The sequence below is a fragment of the Apteryx rowi genome, unplaced genomic scaffold (assembly GCF_003343035.1).
Source record: "Apteryx rowi isolate R43461 unplaced genomic scaffold, aptRow1 scaffold_44, whole genome shotgun sequence".
Taxonomy (NCBI): domain Eukaryota; kingdom Metazoa; phylum Chordata; class Aves; order Apterygiformes; family Apterygidae; genus Apteryx; species Apteryx rowi.
Window position 1 is genome coordinate 1,239,908 of NW_020450694.1, and position 26,551 is coordinate 1,266,458.

At 44.4% G+C, this 26,551-nt stretch overlaps 1 protein-coding gene across 1 annotated transcript in view; it reads right to left on the reverse strand.

Moving 5' to 3' along the window:
- Positions 1 to 4,493: 4,493 nt before the first annotated feature.
- The window catches only part of LOC112971387, a 118,199-nt gene continuing 96,141 nt past the window's right edge, over positions 4,494 to 26,551 (reverse strand). The window contains exons 6-16 of the mRNA XM_026076773.1: positions 23,889 to 24,099; positions 23,306 to 23,554; positions 19,511 to 19,642; positions 17,287 to 19,004; positions 15,676 to 15,853; positions 14,748 to 14,803; positions 14,102 to 14,188; positions 11,524 to 11,652; positions 8,816 to 8,928; positions 7,936 to 8,049; positions 4,494 to 4,862 (exon numbers count right to left, since the gene is read on the reverse strand). Coding sequence (XP_025932558.1) covers positions 19,541 to 19,642; positions 23,306 to 23,554; positions 23,889 to 24,099 — 562 coding nt within the window. The 3' untranslated portion in view covers positions 4,494 to 4,862; positions 7,936 to 8,049; positions 8,816 to 8,928; ... (4 more) ...; positions 17,287 to 19,004; positions 19,511 to 19,540. The remainder of the gene's footprint in view (positions 4,863 to 7,935; positions 8,050 to 8,815; positions 8,929 to 11,523; positions 11,653 to 14,101; positions 14,189 to 14,747; positions 14,804 to 15,675; positions 15,854 to 17,286; positions 19,005 to 19,510; positions 19,643 to 23,305; positions 23,555 to 23,888; positions 24,100 to 26,551) is intronic.

The window sequence follows — 26,551 nt, forward strand, 5'->3', positions numbered from 1 at the left end:
AAGCTGCTCCTGTCAATAAGTCCTGAGTGTTGCAAGGAAACAATGGCAAAATCTGATGCCCATTTTCTGAACTACACTGGAATGCTCCACTATTCAACACAACTTCCAGACAGACTCGGGCCTGGATTTTTGCCACAGGACCTCTAGCTGATAAGTAAAACTTTGCAACAGACCAAATAGGAAGGTATATTGTGGATCTCGGTATAACCACCTTCAACAGATCAGAAAGTGAGAAGTCAGACCCAAAAATCATGAATTAAAGAGAGCATGAGAGAGAATGTATTTGGGGGTTTTGAGGCTATTCTTCGTATTTTTTCATCTCTGATTTCTGCTTCCTGCATTTCTGCAGTGTGCTGTCTGGGGTGCCGTGATGTCATCAGCTCCACCCACCTCATTGAAAAAATGGATCTGGCTCTTTGATAAAGCAAAATCTGCCAATTCCTGCCCTCCAACACTTCTCACCAGTTATATTCCTGCTCCACACTCCCCAGCTACATTTCCATTTTACCCAGGAAATGCTTCCTTGCTGTTTCCTCCTACAAAAGAAATAGGCGGCACCAAAAAATGAGAAGGCATAAGATACAAAACAAAGAAAAGGATGCACTCGTGTACTGCACCTTGTTAAATTAATAACTTAATTGCAAAGGACATTACAGATGATGAAAGTATTTACTACTTAGTGATTAGACAAAGGTCAAGAAAGAAAGGCCTATCATTCAACACAAGGATGTACACTCAACATCCAGCTCAGAAAGTTTCTGAACTGCAGGCTACTGGAAACTGGGAGGGCTGCCAGATAAATATCACTATCTTTGAGCTGTAGCACTATCTTTTTCATCTGAATCTATTTCTGAACACAGGTTCAGGCTACTCTATGTTTGCACAGTATCTTACACTAAGTGTGTCTGCCCAGGTCACCATCGGCTATAGTGGGAGGTCTGTCCCTCCCCAACGCAGAGCTCCTCTGTCAGCAACTCCACCTTTCCAATCCCTGTGCCTTCCCCAACCTCTGTAGCCACTGCTTCACTTTTCCCAGTTACGATTCTTTTCCTCCCACAGTTTTCAGTTAGGGGCTGGGGGGAAAGAGGGGGAAGTTCAGCAGGTTGCCCTTCCAAGAGGAGCTTGTGGGAGGAGTGGCAGGAGATGAGACATCCCAGCTGGGCTCACAGGAGGGAGCAAAAAGGGAGAAGCAGCACTCTGGGCCACTAACGCATATGTGCGGTGACACAGCCTTTCATTAAGTGATCCTACACTATTTTTCTCCAAAGCCCTCTCAACTTTTTCAAGATACAGGCTAGATGATGCTCTGAGAATGAGCAGCTACTCCATATTCTATGTTCCTGTGCCTAAACACAGTGCTTCATGCATTTTATACAGCACACCTTTCAAACCCTTCTTCAAGTACAGAATTATTCATTTCCTAAGAGATTTTTCAATAGCGCTCATCACTACAGCATCCAAGTGCTTCAAAAACATCTACAGATGTCTCTTCAGAGCACTCTGATGAGGCTGTGTAAAGATGAGGTCCAGAGACACAAAGACTAGGATAAGAAGTTGCCATGAGTTCAGCATGCCCAACGAGATAACAGGGACACACTGTTTTCAGAGTTAACATTTTACAGCACTTCCTAGGTTTGCGAGCCTGCTCCGGCGCTTTCAAGCAGATGAAGTTACTCAGCACTGCTGCCACTCAGACCACAGCACGCCTGTTAGACCCCTAGAAAGCTGGGAGCCCACAGTGCCTGATGCCACAGGAAAGCTATGATCAGACAACTTGCTCTGCCCCATTTCGGCACTCCATGGCAGACGCAGGTCAGGTTCCAGTTCTCCAGGACAGCCTCCACCAGGAGATCAGCTTTCCACCTCCTGCAGCCCACTGCTGCATTCACTGTGTGCTTTGCAACTTCTGCAAAGCAAAGCAGCCTGGGGTCCCACCGGCCGCACACTGCTCTGCCCTCCCTGCTGCTCTTGGCAGTGCTCTCACCCACAGCCCACGCGCTGAGCACTGACATTACGCTTTGGTTCACTCAGAGCATTCCTCTACTATCTGCTGTCTTTTCTGCTGGCACATGTCTCCCAGAAGGTAACGTTTCCCAGACTTGGCACTTGGCCTCGCTAGCCCCCACAGTGTCCCATTCCAGTCTGGCTGCAAATGCTCTCCACCCCCTGGTTTCCCTAAGCATATTCCTGGGTACATATTCCTCAAGACAGGAGTATCTCTGTAATGAGATTCAGTGCCTTCCCAGAAGGAGTTCACTGTTTGTTAGTCTCACCCTGATTAATTCCCTCTCCACCCCTTAAACCACAGAGACTTATCAGTAAGAAAGGTTCATTTAGCAAGTTAAACTCAAAGCTGAGTTTGAAGAGGGGGTTATGAATAGAACAAACATAAAGCACAGACACTTAACATTACAATTAGGTCACTCTCTAGTTGCCTTGGCTTTATCTAGAATTCATCAGGCCTTGCCCTGCACATCAGAGTGTGCACAGCTAAGCTTGGGAGATGAATGCAGATACTCTGCTTGAAACTAGGCGCTTCAAGCTCTTAGAAGGTGAATTCCCTGCTCATGCCCACAGGGGTGAAAGCTGTCCCCTTTCCTCGCATCATACTGCAAGCAAATGTTTCCTTCCCAACTGCAATCTTTGAGCTCAGTAGAGCTTGCTGTCAGCACCCAGCCCCACAGACATCCTAAGTTATACACAATGTATCTCACAACCCAAACAGACCTTGTAAGACCCACCTAATTTCCTCCTGAATTTCTTGAGTTCAGCCACTGTACAGGCTCGTGCTCCACACTACTCATGGCTTCAGTGCTGTGTCCCACCATGGACTCCTGCCCCAGCTTTTCTACCTGTTGAGAACAGTCACCAAGAGGGCAGTATCTATCCCATGCCCACAGGCAACACAAGTTGACTCTCCAGCACCTTAACTGTGGCCTTGTTTCTGGCACTTCACAGTCTAAAGACCTTGTTCCTTTCCTAGAGCACGAATATTTGCAGTGCATCTTTTTCACTTCCTACAGAATCTCCTTCTGAGATTACGACTGCACTTTCCCCACATCACCTCTTTTATCTGCACATGAGTACACACAGCATACAATGTCTTAGGACTCATTAGCCTCTTTCTAGCCTGGCCACAGCATCCACTTAGCGGCGAAGCAGGACGAGTGTTGGGTGTAAATGTGCTGTTCTTATGGTATGAGATTCACATCTCCCCTTGATACTCATGTCTCTGAACACAATCACTCCAGGCAGCCTCCACTGGATTTCCTTTGAAGAATATAACGCTCTCTTCTCAGTATCACTTTTGATACTCTCACTCTAAACACAGGAATCTCAGTTTTCTTTTAATTAACATTAGTTTCCTAATCCTCCATTCTATCTTTATAATAAGATGCAGATCTTCAGTTCTGGACAGGTTTAATGAAATCTCCCTAGAATCCCAAAAAGCCACACTTCCTTTGAAAAAAAAATCAGCATGTGATCTTGAGGACTTGAGATAATACCAAACAGGTTAGACAATTGCAAAATGATAGAGCTGATCCAGCCTTGAGGCAGGGAAAACTAGATGACATGTTAAGGTCTCTTCTACCCCTATGCTTTTATGAGTCTATTATTTTATATAATTAAAGACTATCAGAAAGCACATTTCTCCAGTGGTATTTCCCAACTTTTGAGTATTTTTACTTTACAGTCTTCAGTGTTCTTCTAGGGGGAGATTTTTGCACATACAGGCATGCTTAATGTCGTAGAGAAAAAACAAATTTGACGGGAAATTGTTCTACAAGCTTCCCTCCTGCGACAGTGGCATTTGTCCTAGATGCTCTCAGCCACCACTTGCAATGAAAGGAGACTCACTGAACTTCTTGAAGCCAAGCAACCCTGGAGTCCAGCAACCATATCCCACTATATATACCTTGGACCTCCCTTGGCACCGAAACAGTTAACAAAACATTTTGGTTCGTCTGAAAATACAGGGCAGCTGCTTAGTTCTACACTTGGCACAAGAAACCAGGCCCCTCCGCACTCCTTGTCTTCTGCTGCTCTTGGATCATTGCAGAGTTAACCAGCTGTTGCATTCCACATGCCAGTTACACCAATTCGGAAAAGCAAGAACAGGGATAGTTTTATGGCCGTACAAAAGGAATGAGAATAATACACTACTGAACCAGAAAGGACAATATTTATATAAAAAACATTTTCAGGAACATAATGATTCCTTTGTCGTCAAATTTCTGGAGTGGTTAATTGCACACACAAAAAGTGCACCTAACCCACATGCTCAATAGCAGTTAATATGTTCCCAAAGTGTCTATTCACTGCAGGTCTGGCCATCTGTACAGCCCTTCCTGCAAAAGTCCTCACAAAATGGGGCAGTCAAATGCACATACACTTTTGAAAATATAGTTGCGTGTATGAAATGCCTCATTTTTTATGTCCTTGAAAATGCAACTCAGAAGATTTTGAATCCAAGTTTAAAGATGTCAGACTAATCCAAGCATTCAGGCTTTATTGTAAAGATTTTATAGCTAGCACTGTGCATACCAAAGGGGTTTTCAGGTATGAATTACAATTTGGTCTTGAAGCAATACAATGGACACAGATGCAAATATCAGCACCAAACCGAGAACCTGTCCATTGCTTGAGATGTTCAGTAAATTCAAGTTACTGAGTTCTGTTTCTGACTAAAATCTAAAGCAAAAATATACATGCATCAAAACAGGCTTAGCGTGAAGAGCTTCCTAAAAGGGGAAAGTGCAGCTAACGTATGTCATTTCAGGTCTGTCCTTTGCTTCCTAAACATGATAAGGAAACTCTCACGCTAGTGAGCTGATGACCTGGCAACAGATCAGAAACAGTACCTGAAAATGAAACACAGAAAGAAGAGGTCATTACTAAAAATGAATCCGTTTTTATCTGGGAGAAGTTTACAAAGAGAAGCCAAAGGGTTTCCACAGTTCACTCATTTTTGATTTTAGCTCAGAAGACATTTTCCCCATATACAGAAGCCTACATTAAAGTTTAGACAGAATGAACAGACATCCTGTATTTCATTATTTTAAATGTTTCTAGTAAACAGAACTGGGGGGGCTGGGGGCGGGGGAAGCTTGTTGTTTGATCTCATGGTGGGTTAGCCCAGCCTACAGTCTTCCTGGAAATACAGCACCGACATGAACTCAAATCAACAAAAGAACAACACCTATTGTGTGACTATATGATACGTAAGCAGATTTTTTTTGTTGTTGCTGAAAAATATCCCTCCCCAAGAAAGGAAGCTCAAATATTCCACCAGGTCTCAGAGTTGGTTCCTATGGAAATCCACCTCGTTGGGAGAAGTCATGCTGCCAAGGAGTCATGCATCAAGTGCTATACACACATAAAACCAGAACAGCAACCATATTCATATTACCTGTCTTGGTACACTCATCCTGCTAACTACTAGTGACTGTTTTCTCTGATACAGCGTCCCCGAACCTTGACATTCATTTCCCAATTTTATCTCCCACCTGGTATATCAATGCTCAGGACCTGGCAATAGCGGCTCATGGGGCTCTACACACCCTTCCCATTTCTGGACTTTTCTTGAGATTGAGTTTCTAGTAGCAGGTTTCCTCCATTCAGTTTCCTGGATCAGCAGCTTCTAGCAAAGTTTGCCAGTAGCACCATTCCTCAGTGGCCACTATATGGACTTTTTTTTTTTTTTAAATTTCTTTTTAATGCAAACTAAAAATCTTAAAACAGAGGAAATTCAGCCAAATGTAAAAACAATGTTAGATGCCACCCATGTTCCTTAAAGTAAGCGATACTTGCAACAGGAGGAAAAAGATTTTCCTACATGTGAGACTGCTTGAAATTTCAAAATCATTTCTCTCACCACAGATTTGGAAAAAAAGAAAAAGGAATGATATCAAATATTTTCCTTTTGCAATAATAATTGTAAAGAAAAATGCTAATAATAGTGATAACAAGTCAATAAAGATGTTGAGAAAGATGAAACATTACTGTGTCAGCATTTGCCTTTTTCCTATCTAAAAACACACCATTCAAATTTCAAACCATAAAATCACTTTCAAATGAGAAACAAAGCTGTCTTTATGAAAATGTTGAAAAGTCCCATTTCAGTAATTTTTTCCAGAATTCCTTCAAATCTCAGTATTCATCAAAGCCAGCCTTTCCCAGAGAAACTGGATAGATTTCACTAAAGCAGCAATCATGCAGTGAAACCAACTTCGTGACCGGCAGCAAAATTCTTTATCAAAAAGCTCTTTTTTCACATATAGATCAAGGAGTGCGCCCAGCCAGCTTAATGAAGCACGTTGCTTCGTTTCAAGATGGTTGCCTCCTCTGGTTATTTTTTTTTATATGCTCTAATTCACAGAGGGTCGAAACCCAACTTGCTTCCCAAACAGTATTCCCAGCCCAGGACGTGCAGTGACCAGAGAAAAACACTTCTGTAGGGCATCGCCGCCTCACTCGCCAGGACCACGAGCCCTTTCCTGAGGACTCCCTAAAACACGTGCAGCTTTGTGCAGCAGAGAAACCTTTAGCTTTCTGTCCTCAGCCCTCACTTCTCCTGCCAGTCTAGTGAATTCGCGCCCTTGAGGCAGTGCTGCAGCGGGGAGGACACCCGTGCTCCTGCCCCGGCCGCACATCCCGGCGCCGCCGCTGCGCTTCAGCCACAGCTCTTCTCCGGGCCCGTGGCCACCCCTCCCCGCACTGGCTTTTCAATCGTGCCATTTCAAAAAGGCTCATTCTGCCACACGACGAGTCCCCAGACGTGGGGATGCCCCCGCGCCGATGGAGAGGCCAAGGCGCCTTCGCCTCCTTCGCCTCCCAGCAGCAGCAAAGCATCGGCTAGTCAGGACCCTCTGCTTAAACACGGAGGAGCTCTCTGAAGCCATTTCCTTACTGTTTGCCCCTGTACTGGGTGAGTGTATAATCATTCTCCACTCATATAGGACTGTTTTTCACATACAAGTAATTTGCACTTTCACTGGAGCTGGGACCTGAACACAGATCTCCTTTACCCCAAGGCCAGCGGTTATTCCAGTGTTTGCCCCTCTTTGATGTGACAAATAGTTTCCTTTAGTCTGAAAAGGTTTGTTTCACAGAATTGGCATCTTCCAACCAAAAGCTTATTAATAACGAAATTTCTGAAGAGCTCTAATTATCCCCTCAGCCCCATCTGAGGGAGAATCCTGGTACCCTCCATAAAATTGGGGGCTCACACAGCATCACGGACCGCTCAGCCCTGGGACTTCAGAGGGGAAGTGCTGGGGAGGAGAACAGAAAGCTGGGGGATRCGTTTGGTGACTGCGTGCTGCTCTTCTGACCACCCTGGATAAACCAAATCCTCCACGACTGTATGATCCAAGCAGGACACATAAGTGTTATAAAAGCAACTGGCTTCTATGTACTGCACACAGCGGGAAGAAGGAAGGACACAGGAGTTTGCCTTCTTAAATGTCCGGCCCTAGCTGAAGCAAGGCGAATTCAGCCTCTCGCCTTGCACAAAACCGCCCTGGGCAGGGCCAGGATCCRCCAGAAATCCGCTGCCCGTGGTGCCTCGTCGCTCGCCTGCTCCGCGCATACGGAGCCACGCGAGAGGTCACGCGTGGGTGGTTATCGTTCAGAGCATCAGCCGGCTCTCCCACCAATTTTAGAGCATGTCACAGAGCTTTGGAGCTCGCTTTCTAATGAGGATAATTATTATTATTACATCTACATATATATAAAAGCCCCAAATCCCCCTGAGGTTTCTTCGGATCGTCCCAGAAAGAAAACATTTGCATTGTGTGGGCCCTGATTGGGAACACATGGCCCTGCCGCACCCCGCTTCGCCCCGCACGCTCTGGCACTAATTACAAGGGGAGCAGAGCCCAGTGCGGAGGTTTCTTTAATTCCTCGGTTTTGGAGACTCAGCAATCGAATTACCTGAAGAGGCCGGAGGTTCCCTCGGGTACAATCAGTCATGCAGCGCTTGGGTTAGGCCGGGGTGGGGAGACGTGGATAATATATACACGCTGGCAGCATGATGTAGCCACCCAACTGGGGAAAAAGGAATTTCTCTTAATTAATGGCATGATGTATGACACGTTAGCAACACAAACTCTTTAATAAACCCCGATGCCTCCTTTTACAATTCACCCAAGATGAAAGCACACTGGGTTACCTGTAGGAACTGGGTATTCAGAAATGCTGGCAGAGCAGCTTGTGGTGAGAGTGTTTTAATAGCTGCACATGGTGCTTTTGATTCTGCAGTCAATTTTAGACAAAGCTGCCTTGAAGCAAAGGAAGCAAGTTTCACTTTCAACCTCGCCCAAGGCTGCTACCCAGAGATGAAGCTATCGGCAAAGAAGAGTGAAAACTTAATTTAATTAAATATAACTCTCAATAGGACGAGCTTGGGAGGTTTGGTTCAGAGGATGATTATCTGAACCAATTGAGCTAAATTATTGGCTTTCCAAGTTCCTATTCAAGTTTTCATTTGGCATGGGACTGAGGCACAGCCTAGATGCAAAGCTCAGATCCACTCAAATTTGCCCAAAATATAAGGGTATTCAGATCTGGCTCATTTCAAAAAACCATGTTTACAGTTACAGTGAATTTGGCCTTCTCCCACACAAAAAGTTATTTATTTAAACCTCTCATTTTGGTCATGTCTTTTCCATCTTACATTTCTTTTTTCATTTTCTGGGTCAAAAAGCAAGTAAATAGGTCAAGTGCCCCATAATGAAGTACAGAGCAGATGTGGCTAGGACTTGGACTCTAAAGCTCTAAATTAAGCATATCAGCAAAAACTGTTATGAATTACTTTTCATTCTTATGCACTTGGATGGTCTTTGTCCTCCTGGATGACCAAGAAAGGAAGGAAAAGGAAATGCCCCAGCTCCTGGCGACTGCGGAGATCTCTCACTCAGATGAGACCTTGGAAAATGTCGGAAACAGAGAGATGGGGACAATGAAGACAAAATACAAAGTACAAAGAAAATCTTAATCAGGGCTCAGGGAGTGTCAGTGTTCACAATTTTAGCTGTTTTTCCCTTATCACGGCCTCCTCTTTGCCAGAGTAAACAAGCTCAGCCTTGACCTAGGCTCGCTGGTCACGTACTCTCAGTACCTGACCACCCGGGTAGCCCTCCACTGAACCCTGTCCACTTTCTCCACACCTCCCTTGTGGGCCAAAACACTGTACTGATATTGCATGTGGACACTGTATTTGAGGGCAAGCCTCATCAGCGCTAAGTAAAAAGGGTAAGAACTTCCCTTGGTCTGTTGGCTATGCTCCTTCTTCTTTTCGGCAGACAAAACCACCAATGACTTCCCGTGGCCTTTGGAACAAGCCCAGGACTCAGAGAAGGGAAACAGATCCCAGGTTGCACATATTACAGTAAGTTTCAAACTGTCCTAATCATGAACACTGTAACAAAAACATTTTAGCACCCTTCTGTAATAAATTTATGACATCCCCTGTCCTTAAGCTTAAAACAGGAAAACAAAGCTTGTCATCCTGATACTGAGACCAAGGTGTAGTCTAACGCTGTACTGTCAAACTCCATGTCCTTGAGATCTGTACAGAGCCACCCTCCAGGGACCAATACTCAGCCTAAGATGTTTTCTCTGCATTACACATCACAGTCACATCTCCTTTCTTCCACGGCTCCCCATAAGGGTAAGTAGGAACAAAAAACTCTCCAGTAAGTACAAATTGCACTCCCTGAAATAAAAAGGAGAGGAGAGTCTTGTTCCAATCATGCTTCCTCGTTCTGTCGTTCTGGTATAAAACTTTCTTTTTTTTTTTTTTAAGAACAATTTAGTGTGGCCAATAAAAGCCCAGCTAATTTTTAAATCAGCATGTAGCCAACTCAGCCACCCAGTAGCTCTGTCCTTGGGCAATATTATTGAAGCACACACAATCTATACTAAAGCGATCAGCTTCCCTCAGGCCTGCCAAAGGGATGCGTTAGGCGAGCCCAAAATATGACAGAAGGAAATTTATGTGCAACTTTTACACATAATATCTCATTATGACTCTCCCCAATCTTTCAATTTTAAAAATAAACGGCCTTTGTAATGATTTTACCAGGAGCATGTTGGAAGGGAGATTGAAAAAGAAAAAGGAAAGTGGCTTTGGCTACAGTTATTTCTTTTGCTCTTGTCCTCCTCTCAGGTTTTTCTTTAATTTTCCTGAAGATGTTTCCACTCAATTTAGGAAGAAATGGAATTTCCCCCCCTGCCTGCCACCACTCTTTCTCTGTTTTGTCCGTGTTTTCAAAGAACGGAATGGCTGACTTAATGAAGCCTCTGTCAATAGCAAAATCATTTTGACTGGCTGGTGAATAATGAAAGTCTCCACTTAACGTGCAGCCCAGCTACCCAGGAGACAAGCGCTTGGTCCCTTTCCAGGCCAGCAAATTGTCATCCATTGCACTACGCGCACACACACACACACACACACACACACACACACGCCTGAGTGCAGTGCCGTGTAGCAATGAGAAACAAGAGAGTCCAGCTGAGACGGGAGTTAGTTGCTACTTTATCATGAGGCACATTCACTTTGGACACTGAAGAGCTCATTGCACAACCATGCAAGCTGATGCTGGCAGGATCTGTCCCAAAATGGAATGGAAAAAGATGGAAAAAATGCATGCAAAAAAAAAAAGTAAAAAAAACCCTCTGGTGATTGATCTGAAAATATCCAATTGCCAGAGCTGAACTGTGCAACGCAGTTTGATAAAGGAAGGGTAATGTGGTAATTTGCCCTTCTGCACCAACATCGAAATCGTTGCACGATTTTCTTATGTTTCATTGCGGGTATCAGCAGGAACGAATTCATGTGCTATTCATACTCCACAGACCACAGCTAGCGAACCCACGGGAGGAACGTATACCTGAGGCGAGAATCAGTTGTAAGCGTTTTCGGGAACGACCTCCTCTTAGGGGGTAAAAACAACAAACAAAGCAAAACTCTCACAGCTTCTGCTGGTAGCAGAGAGGGTTGTTCTCAAAGTGGAAAGCCGAATCTCTGCCAATGTACACTGACTGGTGGAAAAGAGTTTTCCCACTGCGGGCTGATGGGCAAATGACCATTATCAGGCAGAGAGAACTGGGGCAAATGTAAAAATATTCCAAACAGTACAAAAAAAGCTTTCTCTGCTACACAGCATTACACCTCCCAGTTGCACTACACCATATTTCCCTTGCATTCCAGAATCCCGACACTCCTCCCTTTCTCAGGAAACAACAGCTTTTATGCATCTTCCCTCTTCCCTCAGCCAAAGTCCAGGTACTAAGACAGCCTGACGGTTTTGACCATATTTGTTCTACTCATTTATACACAGCTGCTTGCTCTTCTGTGCGAATTTGCATTGCTCTGTTTTCATTTTTTCATACTCTTGTGAAAACAGTAGTGAAAGCATGAGCACAGAAAATCTTTAAACAGCTTTTGGAGAGACTCCTTTTTCTCCTCATCAATCCTCATGCCCCACCAGTGGGTCCTGCACCGAAGCCTATCAATACCTGGCCCTAACGTGCCAGCAGGGTGATCCCTTTCCTCGGTGACTTCCAGCGGCATCTTTTCTCCAGGGGCTGAGCTATGAATGGCTTGTGCAATTCTGGGGAATCCACAAGAAGTCTTGAAGCTGGATGCTGAAGTAAATAAGTAGAATGTATATATATTTAGTAAATGGCTATGAAAAGATAACATCAGAAAACATGGAAAATGGAAGAAAAAATATACATCCTGGCAAGAAGACTGTATATTTTTATTATATTTATAATGTATTAATTCTACATTTGAAGGGATCATTTGGTTTAAGCAGGACAATTTCACTACATTTATTCTCTTCAAGAAAAAAAGATCGAGGTTAAAGGGCTGGTCGTCAGTAACTCATTCCATACTAGCCTAGAACCAAATAACTGGAGGTGAAAACTGAACCAGATGCTCTGCCCTGGGTGATTTTACCAAATAGTACAGTTATTTTGCTCATCCCACCGAGACCTGAAGAAAAATAGTATTTGACAGAAGGAGTCTCCCAATAAAGAGTGATCAAACTGAACGTGCTGAATTTGGGAGTGTTTTAAGGAGATTTATGAGTTTACGTTGGCCAACAGTGAATGTTGTAGTAGCTTCTCTGTAATCACCCACACTCAAGATGCCACTATGACTGTTTTGGGAAGGCATGGGTGCACCACCGCTGTTGCTATCAGTATGTGACATAAATCAACATCAGATGAATGAAACTTGGGAGTGGCAGGCAGGAAATCATCAGTCTGTGGGTCGCTGTTTGTTTCTGTGGAGGGACCTAATGCAATCAGATGGACTCTCTGGGCCTCAGTTTCCCCCTCTGTCAAGCAGGAACACACCATTACATTAGCGAGAATTAATTTATTCTCGCATGCTGCCTTGAATGTGGCATCTGCCATGGACACACAATGAATAAAAGAAAAGGCCTTTGGTCTGGGCTCCTTTTGAGTATCCCAGGTTCAGGCTTTACATGGCACGTATGGCAGCGAACCACCTGAACATTTAGCATCCAGGCTGGAATTTGCGATTTCACTGATTGCAGTAAATATATGTTTGTGTTAYACCATAATTGCTCATCCTTTAAACTAAACAGCACAACAATTAGCACATGGCTGTTCTTCATCTATCTTAACATCCATCACTTAACGCTTTCAATGAGAAATTTTTACCTCTGTTTGAACAGAGATAAAGCAGAATTACCTCGAGTATTTTCAAGTTTACCACAACTCCAAGCACTCCTTGGCAATGCTACTGCCCTCACTGTGTAATACGGCACTGCTGTGTAAGGCTAGGAAAATCCTCTGGAAGTGAAGGTGCCTTGGTTCTGCTGCTGTTTTCTTTGAAAAAACAAAACCTTGGGCAAATCCCAAAGCCACATTCCCATCTGCAGAGTGGAGATGCTTTTCTGCTGGATACTTACACTGGGATCCATCACTGTAGAATTTGGGCATAACGTGGGCATGTTTTCTAGGTGAGGTATAAATGCATGAAGTACTGTAAGATCATTTATTTTCAAAAGCCAGGATTGACAAGGAGGCTCAGAACAGAAGAACATTAAAAAGGACAAAAAGCTGGGAGAGAGGAAAGAAGAGAGCAAGCTGGGGGGCTATTTCAGTCTCTTTTTCTTATCTGCTCTTTTGGAYGCTTCATGTCACAGGCCAGTGTCACCCAGTCGGTCCTTGGCAGGCTGCGCACGGCGAGGAGGACCTGTGCTACCCACTCAGTCACAACACAGTGTTACCTAGGGCAGCCAAAAGTTCAGCGACTGCTTGTGGTTTCAAATCCCAGAACCCATAAAGCACAAATACAGGTTCTAAATGCGAGGCTGTGACCTCTCCACTCACCAATAAAACATGCCCAAAGTCATAATAAACAAAACATTACAATTCAGGGTGGCAAGGCATAAACCAGTCATATGTATTTTCTTTCTGGCCACTTAAGCAAATCTTTGCCTTTACCAAAAACTACCTCAGTGAACTAAGTTAGCAAAACAATCCTGATTACAACATAGGTTAAAAAAAAAAAAAAAAGTCAAATAAACTTAACCTAGGGCTTCTCATGGGATGTTTTATGTTCTTGTTGTTACAAAGCAGCATATGGGCCAGAAAAAACATGGAAGGGACACAAGTGTGATAATATAATGATACCTTTTATTAGCTCAATGAAGAAAAAAGAATAACAGAGCTTTGGATACATCAAAGGTCTTTTTTCTTCACTTTCAGGATGCAGAARGGAAAAACCACAGCTTGTATATTCCTGACAATACTCATCTTGTTAGGAGCATGAACTCATGTTGTGGGCTTTTCATTTCACTGAGTAGCCAGGGAAGGAGGGGAAGGGAAGGCAAAAAAGTTGCTTTGTAGGAATTGAAGGAACTGACATCTGGTTACAGAACGATACAAATTTCTAGGTCATACTTAACAGCATGAATAATAAACTAAAAAGAGTYGCTGGCTACTTTCGGCATGACACAGTGGTAACCTTGTTAAGATGTTTTCCACTGGCTACTATAGAACTGCAAAAGATAGCGGTAAGGGGAGGAACAGAGACAGATTTTTAGGAAATACTTACTCTTGCAGGAGATGAAGATGACGAACCAAGTCGGGTACATCTGTGATGGGCATGTGTGTCATGCCACTAAAGAGACAAGATTCAGAGCTGCCGAAGGGAAAAAAAACAAGCAAAACAAACATGATAAGATAACTCTGTGGACAGAAGTGATGTGTGGGCATCCCCGTATCTGCTAGCGATTATCAGATCCAGCAGAGTTGAGGTAGACTAGTGATTTCTTTTCTGCACTCCTCCATCTTTTTCAGCCTCTGACATCATTTATTAGAGCATCCTTATTTTGTTACTCAGACTGCCAGAAGGGGAATAAACTTTACCCTGCAGGTGTTTTCAGGAGAAATTATCTTTTCCCCAGGATGCTACATTTGGTAAGAGTTATTTTCCCCAGCAGTCCATGACACTGTTGTATAAGATACATTTTCCCTAGGTACTTCTTATATACCCACCCACATCCTGAACAGTATTGGTCTCATGTGAATATATGTTTGTAAAGGTAGAAAGTATTCTAAACTCTTAGGCTGGAAAGTATATTAAAAGGCCTATCACCTACATTGATTACAAAGCATTAAATTTTGACATTTTTGGTGAAGGCACACCAAGAAGCTTAAAACAGATTTATCATACAAGAAACAGATTAAGTCCATTTTACCCTCTCAAAGTGGATCTCAGACTTCCTCAAGCAATCATGGCATAGTTTTCAATGGACTAAAACAACAAAAGGGATTAATAGGATTTAGGGTATTCGGAAAGAAGGAGCCTTCAGAGAAGGCTCAGAGAAGGAGACTTCAGAACATAAACGGAGGCTAAAAGAAGGACCTTTCCCCACATTTTGCTTTCTTATTAATACCCTCCCAGCTTGATTTAGTGTAAAACAGATGCCCCATCACCTGTTTCCATATATACAGAGATTATATTGCAGCAGGGATGCAGTCAGGGAAAACATGAATTGTCTTAAGCTTAGAGCATGTTTAGGAGACAGCCAGGAAAAGGTGGAAGGAACAGGAGAAAAATCACCAGTTCMGCAGTTCTTCCAGAAGCAGGGGATGGTGATGGGAAACACCCAAGGAATTGATTCTCACTAACGTAATGGGTTGCTCCACACAAGCCGGTGGCCGCAGCAGCTAATAGCAAAGTCACGAGCCTCGCAGGCATCTACTTTGGGCTGCAGCACTGGCTTTGGACCAGTTTGTCCAACTGTCCAGCCAATAACCCACGTCTCTGTTAAGCAATGTTGATGAAATAAAATGCTGCATTTTCATAAAAAATAGGTGTTCCCCTCCCCTACACCAGCATTATTCTGAAGCAAGAGTCACAACGGAAAAAAGGAGGAAAAAAAAATACATATTCATGCTAGAAGCAGTTTCTGTACTTTCCACAGCACGAGGTACTTCTGGATGAAGTCAAAGGCCAGGAACATTGCACGGGGCCAGCCCCGTGAGCTCGCACCAGTGCCTTGTATCACCGCCGAGGAATCCAGCTGCTCATCGGCCCACCCACCCCGCCGAGCTCCAGCCCTCCAGGCAAAACCTTGATAAATTCGAAAAACGGCTGGAGAGAATTTGGTAAATCTCCACTACCTTGCCTGGAAGCCTGGACCGTAGTGCAGGAGGTTAACAGCTTGCAAAGGACCGCAGGGAGGATAATTTTGCTGATGCGAGGCGTGCCCCAGCTGATTCAGAGATCCTTAGGCATTACCAGGGTGAGTGCCCACAGATGGAGAGATAGCGGTGAAAATGCGCCTTCTCCTGCTGCGTACTGGGGGGAGAAAAAGAGAGCGTCAGGCACTGGGTGCATCACCCCCCATCACCTGGCCAGCTTTGTGATAGCAAGGAGAGCGCACCAGCCATAAAATAAATAAATAAATAAATAAAAATAAAATAAAAGCCTTATCCTTTGCCTTCTTAAAAATTGTTTTTCTGCWTTTCTTCTGGTCCCCTTCCAACCATTGAGCAAGCTATTGTTTGTTGTGGTAGTTAAGCTAAATAAAAATTAAGCCTGTTCRGGGTTATTTTGATGGATTATACAGCTTTTATTTAACAATTACTCTGCCACTAAGGTTAACATGGAGAAGATGGTCTCTTTTGTGGAAGATTCACCATTGGCACATAAATGCACCAAGAACGCCAACTTGCAAAGTGCCTGTTTAATATCCAGTTAACGGATGGGTAACTTTGGGGGGCATGTTCCGTAGAATCTTTTTTTCTTTTAATTTCTTTGCCACAGACAACTTTTGAGGATGAATGTTTCTGAAGACAGGAATGCTCCAAGGCCTAGAGTGTGAAGCTCATCTTTGCTCAAGTGTAGTGGGCCTCTACCCAGGCCTAAGTTTAAATACCAAAGACTCTTTGCAATAAGCAAAAGGACAAATAAGAAAAAACAGCTTCRCTGCCAGTTTTTTGGGKTTTTTTTAACCTTTCTATCATACAAGAGACCAAATAGGTCAATCTAGTTTGCCTGTCCTCACGTGGCTGCATTCATGGAGGACATTCCCTGCCTCAGATGACAGCTGCAATTGGCCTCGATCCAGGAAATGCAAAAGGAAGGAAAAATACACGAGTGATCTATACCGCGATTTATTGTAGCAGCTTTGGGTCATTCCACAGGTCACATATTTGCCTTACTGGATTATCAGTGAACACMTGTGTGCACCGCACACACACAYGCACACAGCAACTTCTTCTCTCTTCTTGGTCCTGGCTCGTCGGCCCTGCAGCAAGAACATGCCGTTTCTCCTCCTTCCGCGCAGAGCRTTCACGGAAAGCTCTGCCCCGGCTCTCCGCTGGCCCGAGCCCGTGGCCCCGTCCAGCCAGGCCGGCCCTCCAGCCACGCAAGGGCTCGAACCCTCCCGGGCATCGAGTTAACAGGAGTCACCGCTTCCACCTCTCCTCCGAACTGGGCGCTTTCCCCGGAGCAATCCAGAGGGGCAACTCGCTACCAGTCACAACCCTGGTTTTATGGAAATCAAAGGCAAATCTCCCATTTCTGGCAGGAATAGCTGCCCTAAATCTCTGCCACTAGTGCAGCTCTTTAAGAGCACGGTAATTCTCCACCAAATTGAATCTTCTCTGACAATTGGCAGCACATCAGAGACAATTCGCAGGCATATTTTTTCCCCTTTCCTAACAGGAAATAGGGCTTGTGTTACATTTACAGTGACCTGGATCTCTAGGGGCAGACTAATATCTCACCTAAACAAACAGACAGTATTTCTTCCCTGGTAAAGTCGGACGGGCTGGAAGGGAAAGGCGGCTTGGCAGCGGCCAGCCCAGCTYGCAGCGGCAGCGCCGGAGGTGTCAACGATGCACAAACCTAGAAACACCAACGAGCAGCAGCTCACGACGCTTGGAGCTGCAGGTGACCTGGAGGAAACCGCCCCCGCCGCAGCCAGCGCTCGCACCYGACCTTTTGGTTTTGTTTTAAGGGAATGCCTGTTTTCTCACCCCATGTGGACCTCAGCGGGGCTCCCCCRGAAAGCTGCAGTTTTCCTCCTAGGATGTGTGTTGGGGGTTTCACTGCTCAACCCGTGGTAGGGCAGAGATGGTGCAAACACCCTCTTCYGCAAAATCGCCTCCCCTCCTTGGAGTTTGCAGTGTTTTCCCAGCGCGTCTCCGTGGGGACAGCGAGYCCGTTCTGGGCTTCATTTACGGAGGATGAAAAGAGCAAACTCCACACTGTGCGAAATGACTCTGGGGACAGTAACTTGTAACAGATGTCACGATTGTTCAATGTCCAATTGACAAGAGAGCCTTCAGAAATAATAAACGCTTACATGTGCTTGCTTGTAAGACAAATAAAATTCAGATATTGTTTTGCTTGGATTCCCTCCTCCCCCGCCAATATACTACTGTATTTTTTTTTGCCCAGAAGTGATGCCCTGTTCAGCCCTTGTAAAATCAGAGAGACAAACCAATCCCGATGGGGAAATCTACTGATTGCAAAACTCCMCGCCACACATGCAGAGCAATAAGCACGCACAAGAAAAGGAGAAAAGCCCAGTTTCACTCCCATAAACGAAAAACACCGAAGGCACCAGGAAATCGGCACATTTCAACTGCTCGTCTGTCCCAGCCACAGGATTGACCTCCCTGCCACGCCACCAGGCAAGCTGCTCCCCGAGCCCCATTCCGCTCAGCAGCAACGATTTTCCCAATCCGAACAGGCACTGCGCTTGGCTTCCCCACTCTGTGCACGGTCAGCTCCCCCAAAAACCTCACGCCCTTCAAGGTACCCAAGGAGAGCAGAGTTTAGAGCGAAAGGCATGGTGTCTGTCAACCTCAGAAACACTTTGCTTTCCCAAATATCACAAAGAAACAAAACCCCCGCAGCCTCCCAGGCCTTTGCCCCCGTGATATGCAGGGAGCCGGGAGAGAGGTGGAAGGACCCCACCAGCTCCGGGCAAGAGCTCGTGCCGGGCAGCCCCTCCGTGCAATGCCTCCCATCTGCTTTTAGTATAAAAAAAAAAGAGCACGCAAAAGCTCCTGCGAGCCGAGGAGGAAGTGGCATACTTTGGGGTACACGTCTTGGCTGGTTTTGTAGGCAAAACCAGGCTAGCGGCAGCAGGAGAGAAATCCCATTGTACGATAAATGTCTGCAGCTGGAGATACCCTCGGAGGGAGCAGCGGAGAGGCAGCAACAGGCCAGGGAGCGATACTGCTGGAACGATTCGCTTTAAGCTGTTGTTTTGGCTCTGTCAACACAACCACAAGTCTGTTCATGTCAGCAACAGGCCTCTCTCTCGCCGGTTATTTCCAGGAATCAGAATCACAGCCATCAACAGTTGACAATTAGAAAAATAGCATAAGCGCTGTGGTTGAGCAGTTTCAGTAGGTTGGAGGTTCTTGGTTCATTTTTGCAAGAGAAACAGCTGTTGATCTTAGGATCTTCTGTGTCATTCATTGTCATGGCACTGAACAGAGATATTTTAAGATGACCGTATCTATTTACGCCAACAGTTACGAAATATCCCCTGTGAATCTCACTGTTAGGTGGGAAAGCATTGCGCCAGCCCTGCCACCCCTGCTCCTTGGGTGAATACTTTGCAGTCACACTTCTCAATACTTCTGCCAGTCCAGGTTCGAATTTGGAAATAAAACTGCATTTTAACCCCCTGAACCTGTTTTGGGGGCCCCCAAACCATCTGAAGCTCAGTGAAACTCTATGCCAGCCTCAAACGAGTGAGAATTTTCTGTGACTGAGTCCTGTGGTTTCAGCTGGTTTTGCAATTAAGTCTGTGTCCTAGTTTCATTCTGAATTTCAGCTGATGCCATGCTCTGTTCAGATAAATCAGAACCTTAAAATGAAACTCGAGCCCGTATGAGCTCTCTCCCTCTGAACTAACTGTGTCCTCCTCTTCCCCCCCCCCCCCCCCCCCCAGTCTCATCCCCACCTCATTTCCAGTCAGGCCAAACTCACCTCTGGAGCTAGTCGCTGCTGTTCACCTCCTTAGCACAAGTGACCGCAGCCACCCAGCGCGCGTGGAGGACGCTGGTGGACCTTCCCCTCCAAATGCAGCTTAGCAGCTTTGCTTTCAGCCCTCATCCGTTTCTGGAAATAAAAAAGCAAGGAGTTTTTAGCCTGAGAAGAATCTTCTTGCTTTGTCAACTGTCCAGAACACAAAAGAGCTGTAAAGAAAAAAAAGTATTAAAATGAAAGAAAGTGGTCAGGTGGAGAGCTTCACAGCTCTCCAGGACCCTGAAGCCAAGCAGCCAAGATTTAGTCTAGAGCCGAGAAACCAGAGGTCACACAAAAGGAGCCGCAGGTATGTGCAAAAGTTATGTAGATGCAGTTATGTGCTTTTGTTTTCTCAGTTAAACGTGTTGCCTCCATCTGTGTAAACAAGGAGCAGAGAAAGTTAACATTACAGAAAAAATACAGTAGAGAGAAAGAGAGTCTTTAGCAGGTTTTGGCTACAGAGCAAAGAAACACGATGGGATTAGGGCACCAGCTCAGTCGTGACCTCCCTTCCAAATCCAGATGAAGCAAGAGAGGAATGAACGCCCAGCAAAAGGAGGAAAGGGGAAAGACCTTTAAAGGACTACACCAGCTAGGCCAGCAGCATGACCTATGAGAACTCAATTTTATTTTAATGCAGTGGGAAGTGTGCCCAGGATTCTAAATAATGCTCTGTGTTTGCTGTAATATTACACAGAGCTCCAGCCAGGCAGGGTCCTGAGTCGACACAGCTGGAGGGAAAACTCAGCAGGAGTCCCATGCTAAAGCAGCAAATAAATAAATAAAAAACTTCAGCACCATGCAGATATTTATAGGATTTTGTCATTATTCTTTAGGTGCATTAAAAACCCTAAAATCAGCCAATAAAGTCCTTAACTATATTGCCTTTGTGCAGCTAGCAATCTTTAAATATTACCTCTCTAAACATACAACAAGAAAACTCATTTTAGTTCAGTTTGGCTCATCTGCCTTGCCCAGCCCAACCCCAAATTCACCATCACTTCCTTCCTCCACCCATACCCTTTATCAAAGCTCTGTCCCAAACAGTTTCAGGTGCATCTTATCCCCTCAGGTGCAGGTGGGAAGCTCAGAGTTAGTCTTTGCCATTTACCTGACTCACTGCAGCCGCTCATTAGGCCAGGAAGTAATATGGTAAAAAGCTCGTTAACATGGGAGCAAGGAGACTGCTGCTCCGTTCTTGATTTTCACATGTCTCCGCTACTTTCTGTTTTGCGCCTCGATTATTTGCAAACTGAGTTAGTTCTGCTTGCACGTTTATTTAAAGCATTGCATCTACCAATAAAACCCTTTGCCTGAACGGTGGTATAATCACAAGCGGTGGAAACAAACAGTTACTGTGATTTTTGAAGAAATTATTTAAAAAATCAGATCTTGGGAAATCCGAGAGCATCGCAGACTCTGTCTAGACCGGAGGGCAAGCACGCTCCACCGTGGGCGCTGCGTCCCAGAGCCCTAGCCGCTGGGTCAGGGTATGCTGGACCTCGCTGCAGATCCTCCGCAGCTCTCACAAAAGATTATCATTGGTTTACTCCATTTATTCAGACTAGATATTAGAAATCCTCCTGCAAAATTAAAAGCTCTGGAAAGCCTTGTGAAATTATTTTTTCCTAGATGCGAGTGTGAGGTCGTAGATGGCTTTAGTTTTTTTAAAGCTGGCAGATAATAACAGACAGGCACCGCTTTCGCTGTGACCCTCTCCCTCACATGTACCTACATACGCCACCCAAAGCAGATCCGAACTGGATAGTGTGGGCAGAACAATGGGAAACAGATAGCATCTGGTCTTCAAGGAAAAAAAAAAAAAGAAAGGAAGGAAAAAGAAAAGCCATATACTAGCTAGTTAAGTAACTGTCTCCTTCCCTCCCCCACCTTTTTCTCTTTTTTTTTAGTAACTTAATTGAAATCCAAACCACAAAGCAGATCTTTGGGGTGGGGAACAAAGGGAGGAGAGGAAGGAAGAGAAACGAAAGGAGATAACTTGCTCTGTCAACCCAGCACCCTTCCCACGAAGGCGCATGGAGGGGAGCAAAGCTGGCCACGAGCGGCGTCATCGAGGCTGGCGGACGTCGGGCAGCCCAGGCAGCCGCTCCTGCTGCACCGCGTGCTGCAACGCAGGCTGACTCATGCGTTGGGATGCATTTTTTTAAGAGCAGGTCTCCCACCTTTTTACACAAGTAGTTTGGAGGCAGGAGTTAGGCGGTGACTTCTCCGTACAGGCCTAAACCCCCTAAAATCCAGGAGGAACATCTGATGGCATCAATGGACTTCGATTCTGCTCTCAAAGTGAATTTGTTGCTCTTCCATATTAACAGCAATTATTATTCTTCTGCTTCAAAAGTTTGAGGCAACGAGTCACAGAGCGAAAAATAAAGGCCATGTGATTTATGTGAGCTATCTCATAAGGGCAGCAATCTAAGAGGTGAAAACAATGTATTATTGTTGTCATTGCTGTTGGTATATTATTAACAGCAATCAAGAGTCTGCTAGATTCCTCTACCATATCCAAGTACAACATCTTTGTCTATAGAAAACATATAAATTTTAAAAGTAATTGAAACAATATGTACCCAGGAGAGGCTCATGGACTGCATAGTACCAGGATCTAAAGGCACCTTCAGGGCTACAATTTTACTCTTATCTTTTTCTGTGTATCCAAACAAAAAAGAAGCCGTTTCAGTAAAAAATCAAAGGCCATTTTTGAAAAACTGGAAGTCAAAATGAGACAGTGCTTCACACTATACAAATACATGCAGTTTATACTGCCAGCATAAGTCTGTAAGTAACCAGCAATGTGCTCGACTCTTTTTATACCTCTTTGCCATATAAACTACTCAAAACTGGAGGGCACATGTCACTTATACTGACATGCAAATCATTACTGCTTTGTCTGCCAGGAAATTTGTGTAAACCAATGCTGAGTTCAGGTTCATTATATTGACATTTTCACCAACAAGTAAATTGAAAGGTTACATTGTTGACATACCAGATGTTATGCAAACTGCTTTTCAAACCAGGGTTTCCATACATCTCTACAAATAAATAAATTAGACACTTACAAATGGTGTGTGAATCAATATATGGTAAATCACCCATTTATATACACACGGTGAAAACTACTGTGTGTAAATCCCATATTTCACACAATGTCAAAACCTTTTTCACCCAGTACTTTTCATTTTCCTGAAAATAGCTGTCATTATGTAAATGTTTTCCCTCAAGACCAACTGTTCTTCATAGCACGAACGTTACTTGAAACCCCGGGTGCCTGAATTAGCGCATGGTGTTATCAATGGGAGGGAAGCGCCCAAGCGGGAGCTCGGCAACGAAGCAGCCCTAAGGACCTGCCTCTATGCATCTGAAAGAGTAGATCTGAATGCACTAACTTCTGGCACGCTCAAGTTTTTAACATGGGTTGCCTCCAGTTTCGATTTTGCCTCAGGGTATTTTGACCCCTTCCTGATGCACTTTTTTCCTCTTGACTCATCTCTAATAACAAAAATAAGCAGAACGCTATTTGTTGAACGAGGTACTGATCTCATTTGATCTTATTTGGGCCTGTTTCTGGCGTAAATCAGAAGTGAGTGACCTTGTAATTCTAATCTCAATGAAGCACACGTGGTGCAGAATCAAATCCTAAGGGCAAGTGTAATTCTAAATTATCTTTGCACTCTCCCCATCTCCGGACTAAAGCAAAGGGGGCTGACGCCAGCCCGGTCAACGGAGGCCTCCCGGTACCTGAAGCTCCATTCCTGCAGCTACAGCAGACGCTGCTTCGTCCCTGTGCACTGAGGTCTCCCACTGCAACCAGTATGACTCCAGAAGTCCCCTGCAGTGCCAGTGATTTCTTCCTATGTCCACTTTCCAACACATGGATTTATCTAGGTGTAGATCAGGCAAATCAGACTCATTTCTTAAAATCTTCAGTTGTAGAGGAAAGAAATTTCTTGGAATGACGGTGATGCCTTCTGCCAGTTGCCTCGTCTCCTAATCAAAGAAATGTCATAACAAATCAGCTTTTCTGTAATACCTTATATACATTCAACATACAGATGAAGAATGGTTTCAATACACTCCAAAGGCTCCTCCAAGCTGGAAGAAGCCTTGATCAATTCAGACCCTTCTGAACCAGCTGAGACACAGGACTGTGTCTTTCCCACTTTATAATTCTTCACCGAGTGCTCATACTGAAATTGTTCCATAACCACATGAATTTGGAGTTTTCATTTCACCCTTGGAAGAAATGTAGAGTCTGGCACGGTGACAAGTATAACAGTGTGTAAAAGCACAATTAACTTATGCTCCCACCCCATTTTTTTACATTTCTAAGGAAGCTCTGAGATTTCAGAGTGATTGTTTTCACTTCGGAGCCAGCAGCACACGATTCCTTCACTTCATCAGCACGGCGGTACAAAGCCGGGGCTCTCGGTGACCAGCGCGAGCCCTCCCGTACCGCAGCCCCTGTCCCTSCGCCGCAGGGAGAGGTCACAGCACAGGCCACGCTTTGCGCCTTCCCCCCAGCAACCGGCTTCCTAGAAAAGAGAAGCAGCAAGAAAAAAAGTCAAACTGGAATTGCATACGGCGCTAAGGGAGTGAGGCACAGTAATCCCCTCGGAGCTGCGCAGATTGGGCACCTTCTCTCCACTGAGCGCTAGGAAAAAGCACAGCTGAAGTGCACAACTCGCCATTTCGGATGCACGAATCCCTGGATGTGGCTCCGCGCACCCTCGGGGAGAACAAACTGCAAAATGTTCTCCTGATTTTTTTTTTTTTTTTCCCACTGGGAAATGCCTACTTTAAAACTATCTGCTGAAAAGTATAAGACTGACACTTTACCCAACTGATTAAAAAAGGGGGGAAAATTGTTTCAAAACTGCTGAAATATTCTGAAGCTTTGAGCAAAAGATTTTCTAGTACAACTTTTCATTTCAAAAGGTGAAGGTGTTTATGCATAAACAAGTAACACCTTAGACATTAAAATTCAAACAATTTTTTTTTCAAAATGACTAGGTTAAAATATGCCAAGATGTTGAAGTTTGCCAGGTATTTTGAGATCTTGAATTCTCAACTCATTCTTGGTTTAAAAAAAAAAAGGTTAAAAAGCAAACTGTGCTTCACAGACACTCCATAGCAAGAACCCAACAGTGCAAAGGTTTATGAACTTTTGTATCTACCTGCCTTTCAAAGGCCTGGAAAGGGCAGCTGAGATCACTAGAGTTCAGAGTAGGGCCCCTTCTGTTGGTCTCTTTACCCAAAATGATTTGCTGTGTAGTTGAGAAAGAGTGGTATGGGAAAGTGATAGTTATTGATCCCAGATCCCTTTTTTATTTGTTTGAGGATGCTGGATGAGCAAGGCCTGGATTATCTGCGCTGAACATGGGTGTTGTATCAACCTAAAGCTATGAAACTTGGTTTCCTGATGATTTCAATTTACTACCACTTGCTTCCCTGAGACCACTGAGTGACACCACGTAGAATATTTCACTCGTATTTCACCCTGTTCCTGATGACAGCAGGGCCTCGAAACAATGTCTGAAAAAAAACTAGCGTTGATCTTCCGAAATAGCCAAGCAGTTGTCTGTTATTCCTTCTGTCACTCTTTTATTGACCTTTCTTTGGCAGCTCTGTGTAGATACCTCACTAACAACCAGGGCTAGCACAGACCAGAGGTGTGTCCAGATTTAATCACCCTGGGCCCTAATTATCTTGAGTCAAAACAAAACTCCAGAGTTCATCTGTCTTAAATTCCCTTAAAAGTTTGTTTTAGATATCCTTCAGGCCTAATCCTTCAGACTAATAAGGGAAAACAGTCTGAAACCAATATCAAGCAGACTGTCACTTCATAACCACCATCACTTGGATCATAGATGGCACTAGGCACCAGTCAGGTATCATATTTCCATCAGCGTTCAATAGCATTACATATGCTTTTCCCTTATGGCCAGCACCATAAAGACATTCTGCCAGACATAATCATCTGTATCTAGCCTGGCAATTTCTAAGCTATCCTAAGCACATGGTTTGAAGAGCCTGGCTGTTAAAAGAGGAACAGCCAGCTGCAGCAATGTATAAAATTGCATCCACAAGCAGAACAAAACAACGCCACGCCAAGCCTTTGCTCATTCGGTTTTACACGCCTGTGCCCAGATTTGCGCAGGGTTTTAAAATTCTGTTTAAATAAATAAATAAAGTACTCCGCCACTCCTAACAGTTGCAATAGTCACAAATTAAAAGAAACAAGCAGATACCCACAGCAAAGGCAATGGAGACTGGGTAGGTTTTACATTGTGAGGTTTTGTTCTGAGGACTCTCATTTTTTTTTTAATCTTGATTTTTTTTTTTAAATAGAGTTCTAATGAAACACCCTCAAGCTCTGCTGCGGTTTGCATCTATGGCTAACTGGCCAAATACCTGCACATTTTGTTTCACAAGTAGCATTAGAGATAACAGAGGGCAAGATCATGCCCCGGTTTTACAAGGCTCTGAGAGGCATTTAGGGGCTATACAGACCCCTGCTTGGCTGCCTAAGGCCTGCTCTGATCATTAAATAATGTGGAAGGCTTATAATAACAGCTGGTGACTGATACATTCCCTTTCTACAAATATTTCACCTTTATCACCACAACCACTATGGAGGGACAGCCCTGCTCTCCTAAAGGCTCGGTGTGGCCCAAAAACTATCATAGTCTCAGGTTCATTAGGATACCAAGGTAAGATAAAACTTCTTAAGCAGTAAAAAGAAGGGGGCAGAAAAGGCATTAAAGAAGCTCTTTCCCTGAATCACTTAGAAACATACTTTCCAAGAGAAGATATTCTCAATCCGGAAAAGGAAAGTAGCACCAGAGTTGTGTGTAAAGTGGCAAAAAGGGAGTGCATTGTGCCTTGAGGTGCACCACAGATTTCACTTTTAATTTGTTCTACTTAAGCCCTCTCATGTGAAAATTATAGCTGAGCCCTGCCAGATATTAACTTTCTGCTTTTCAG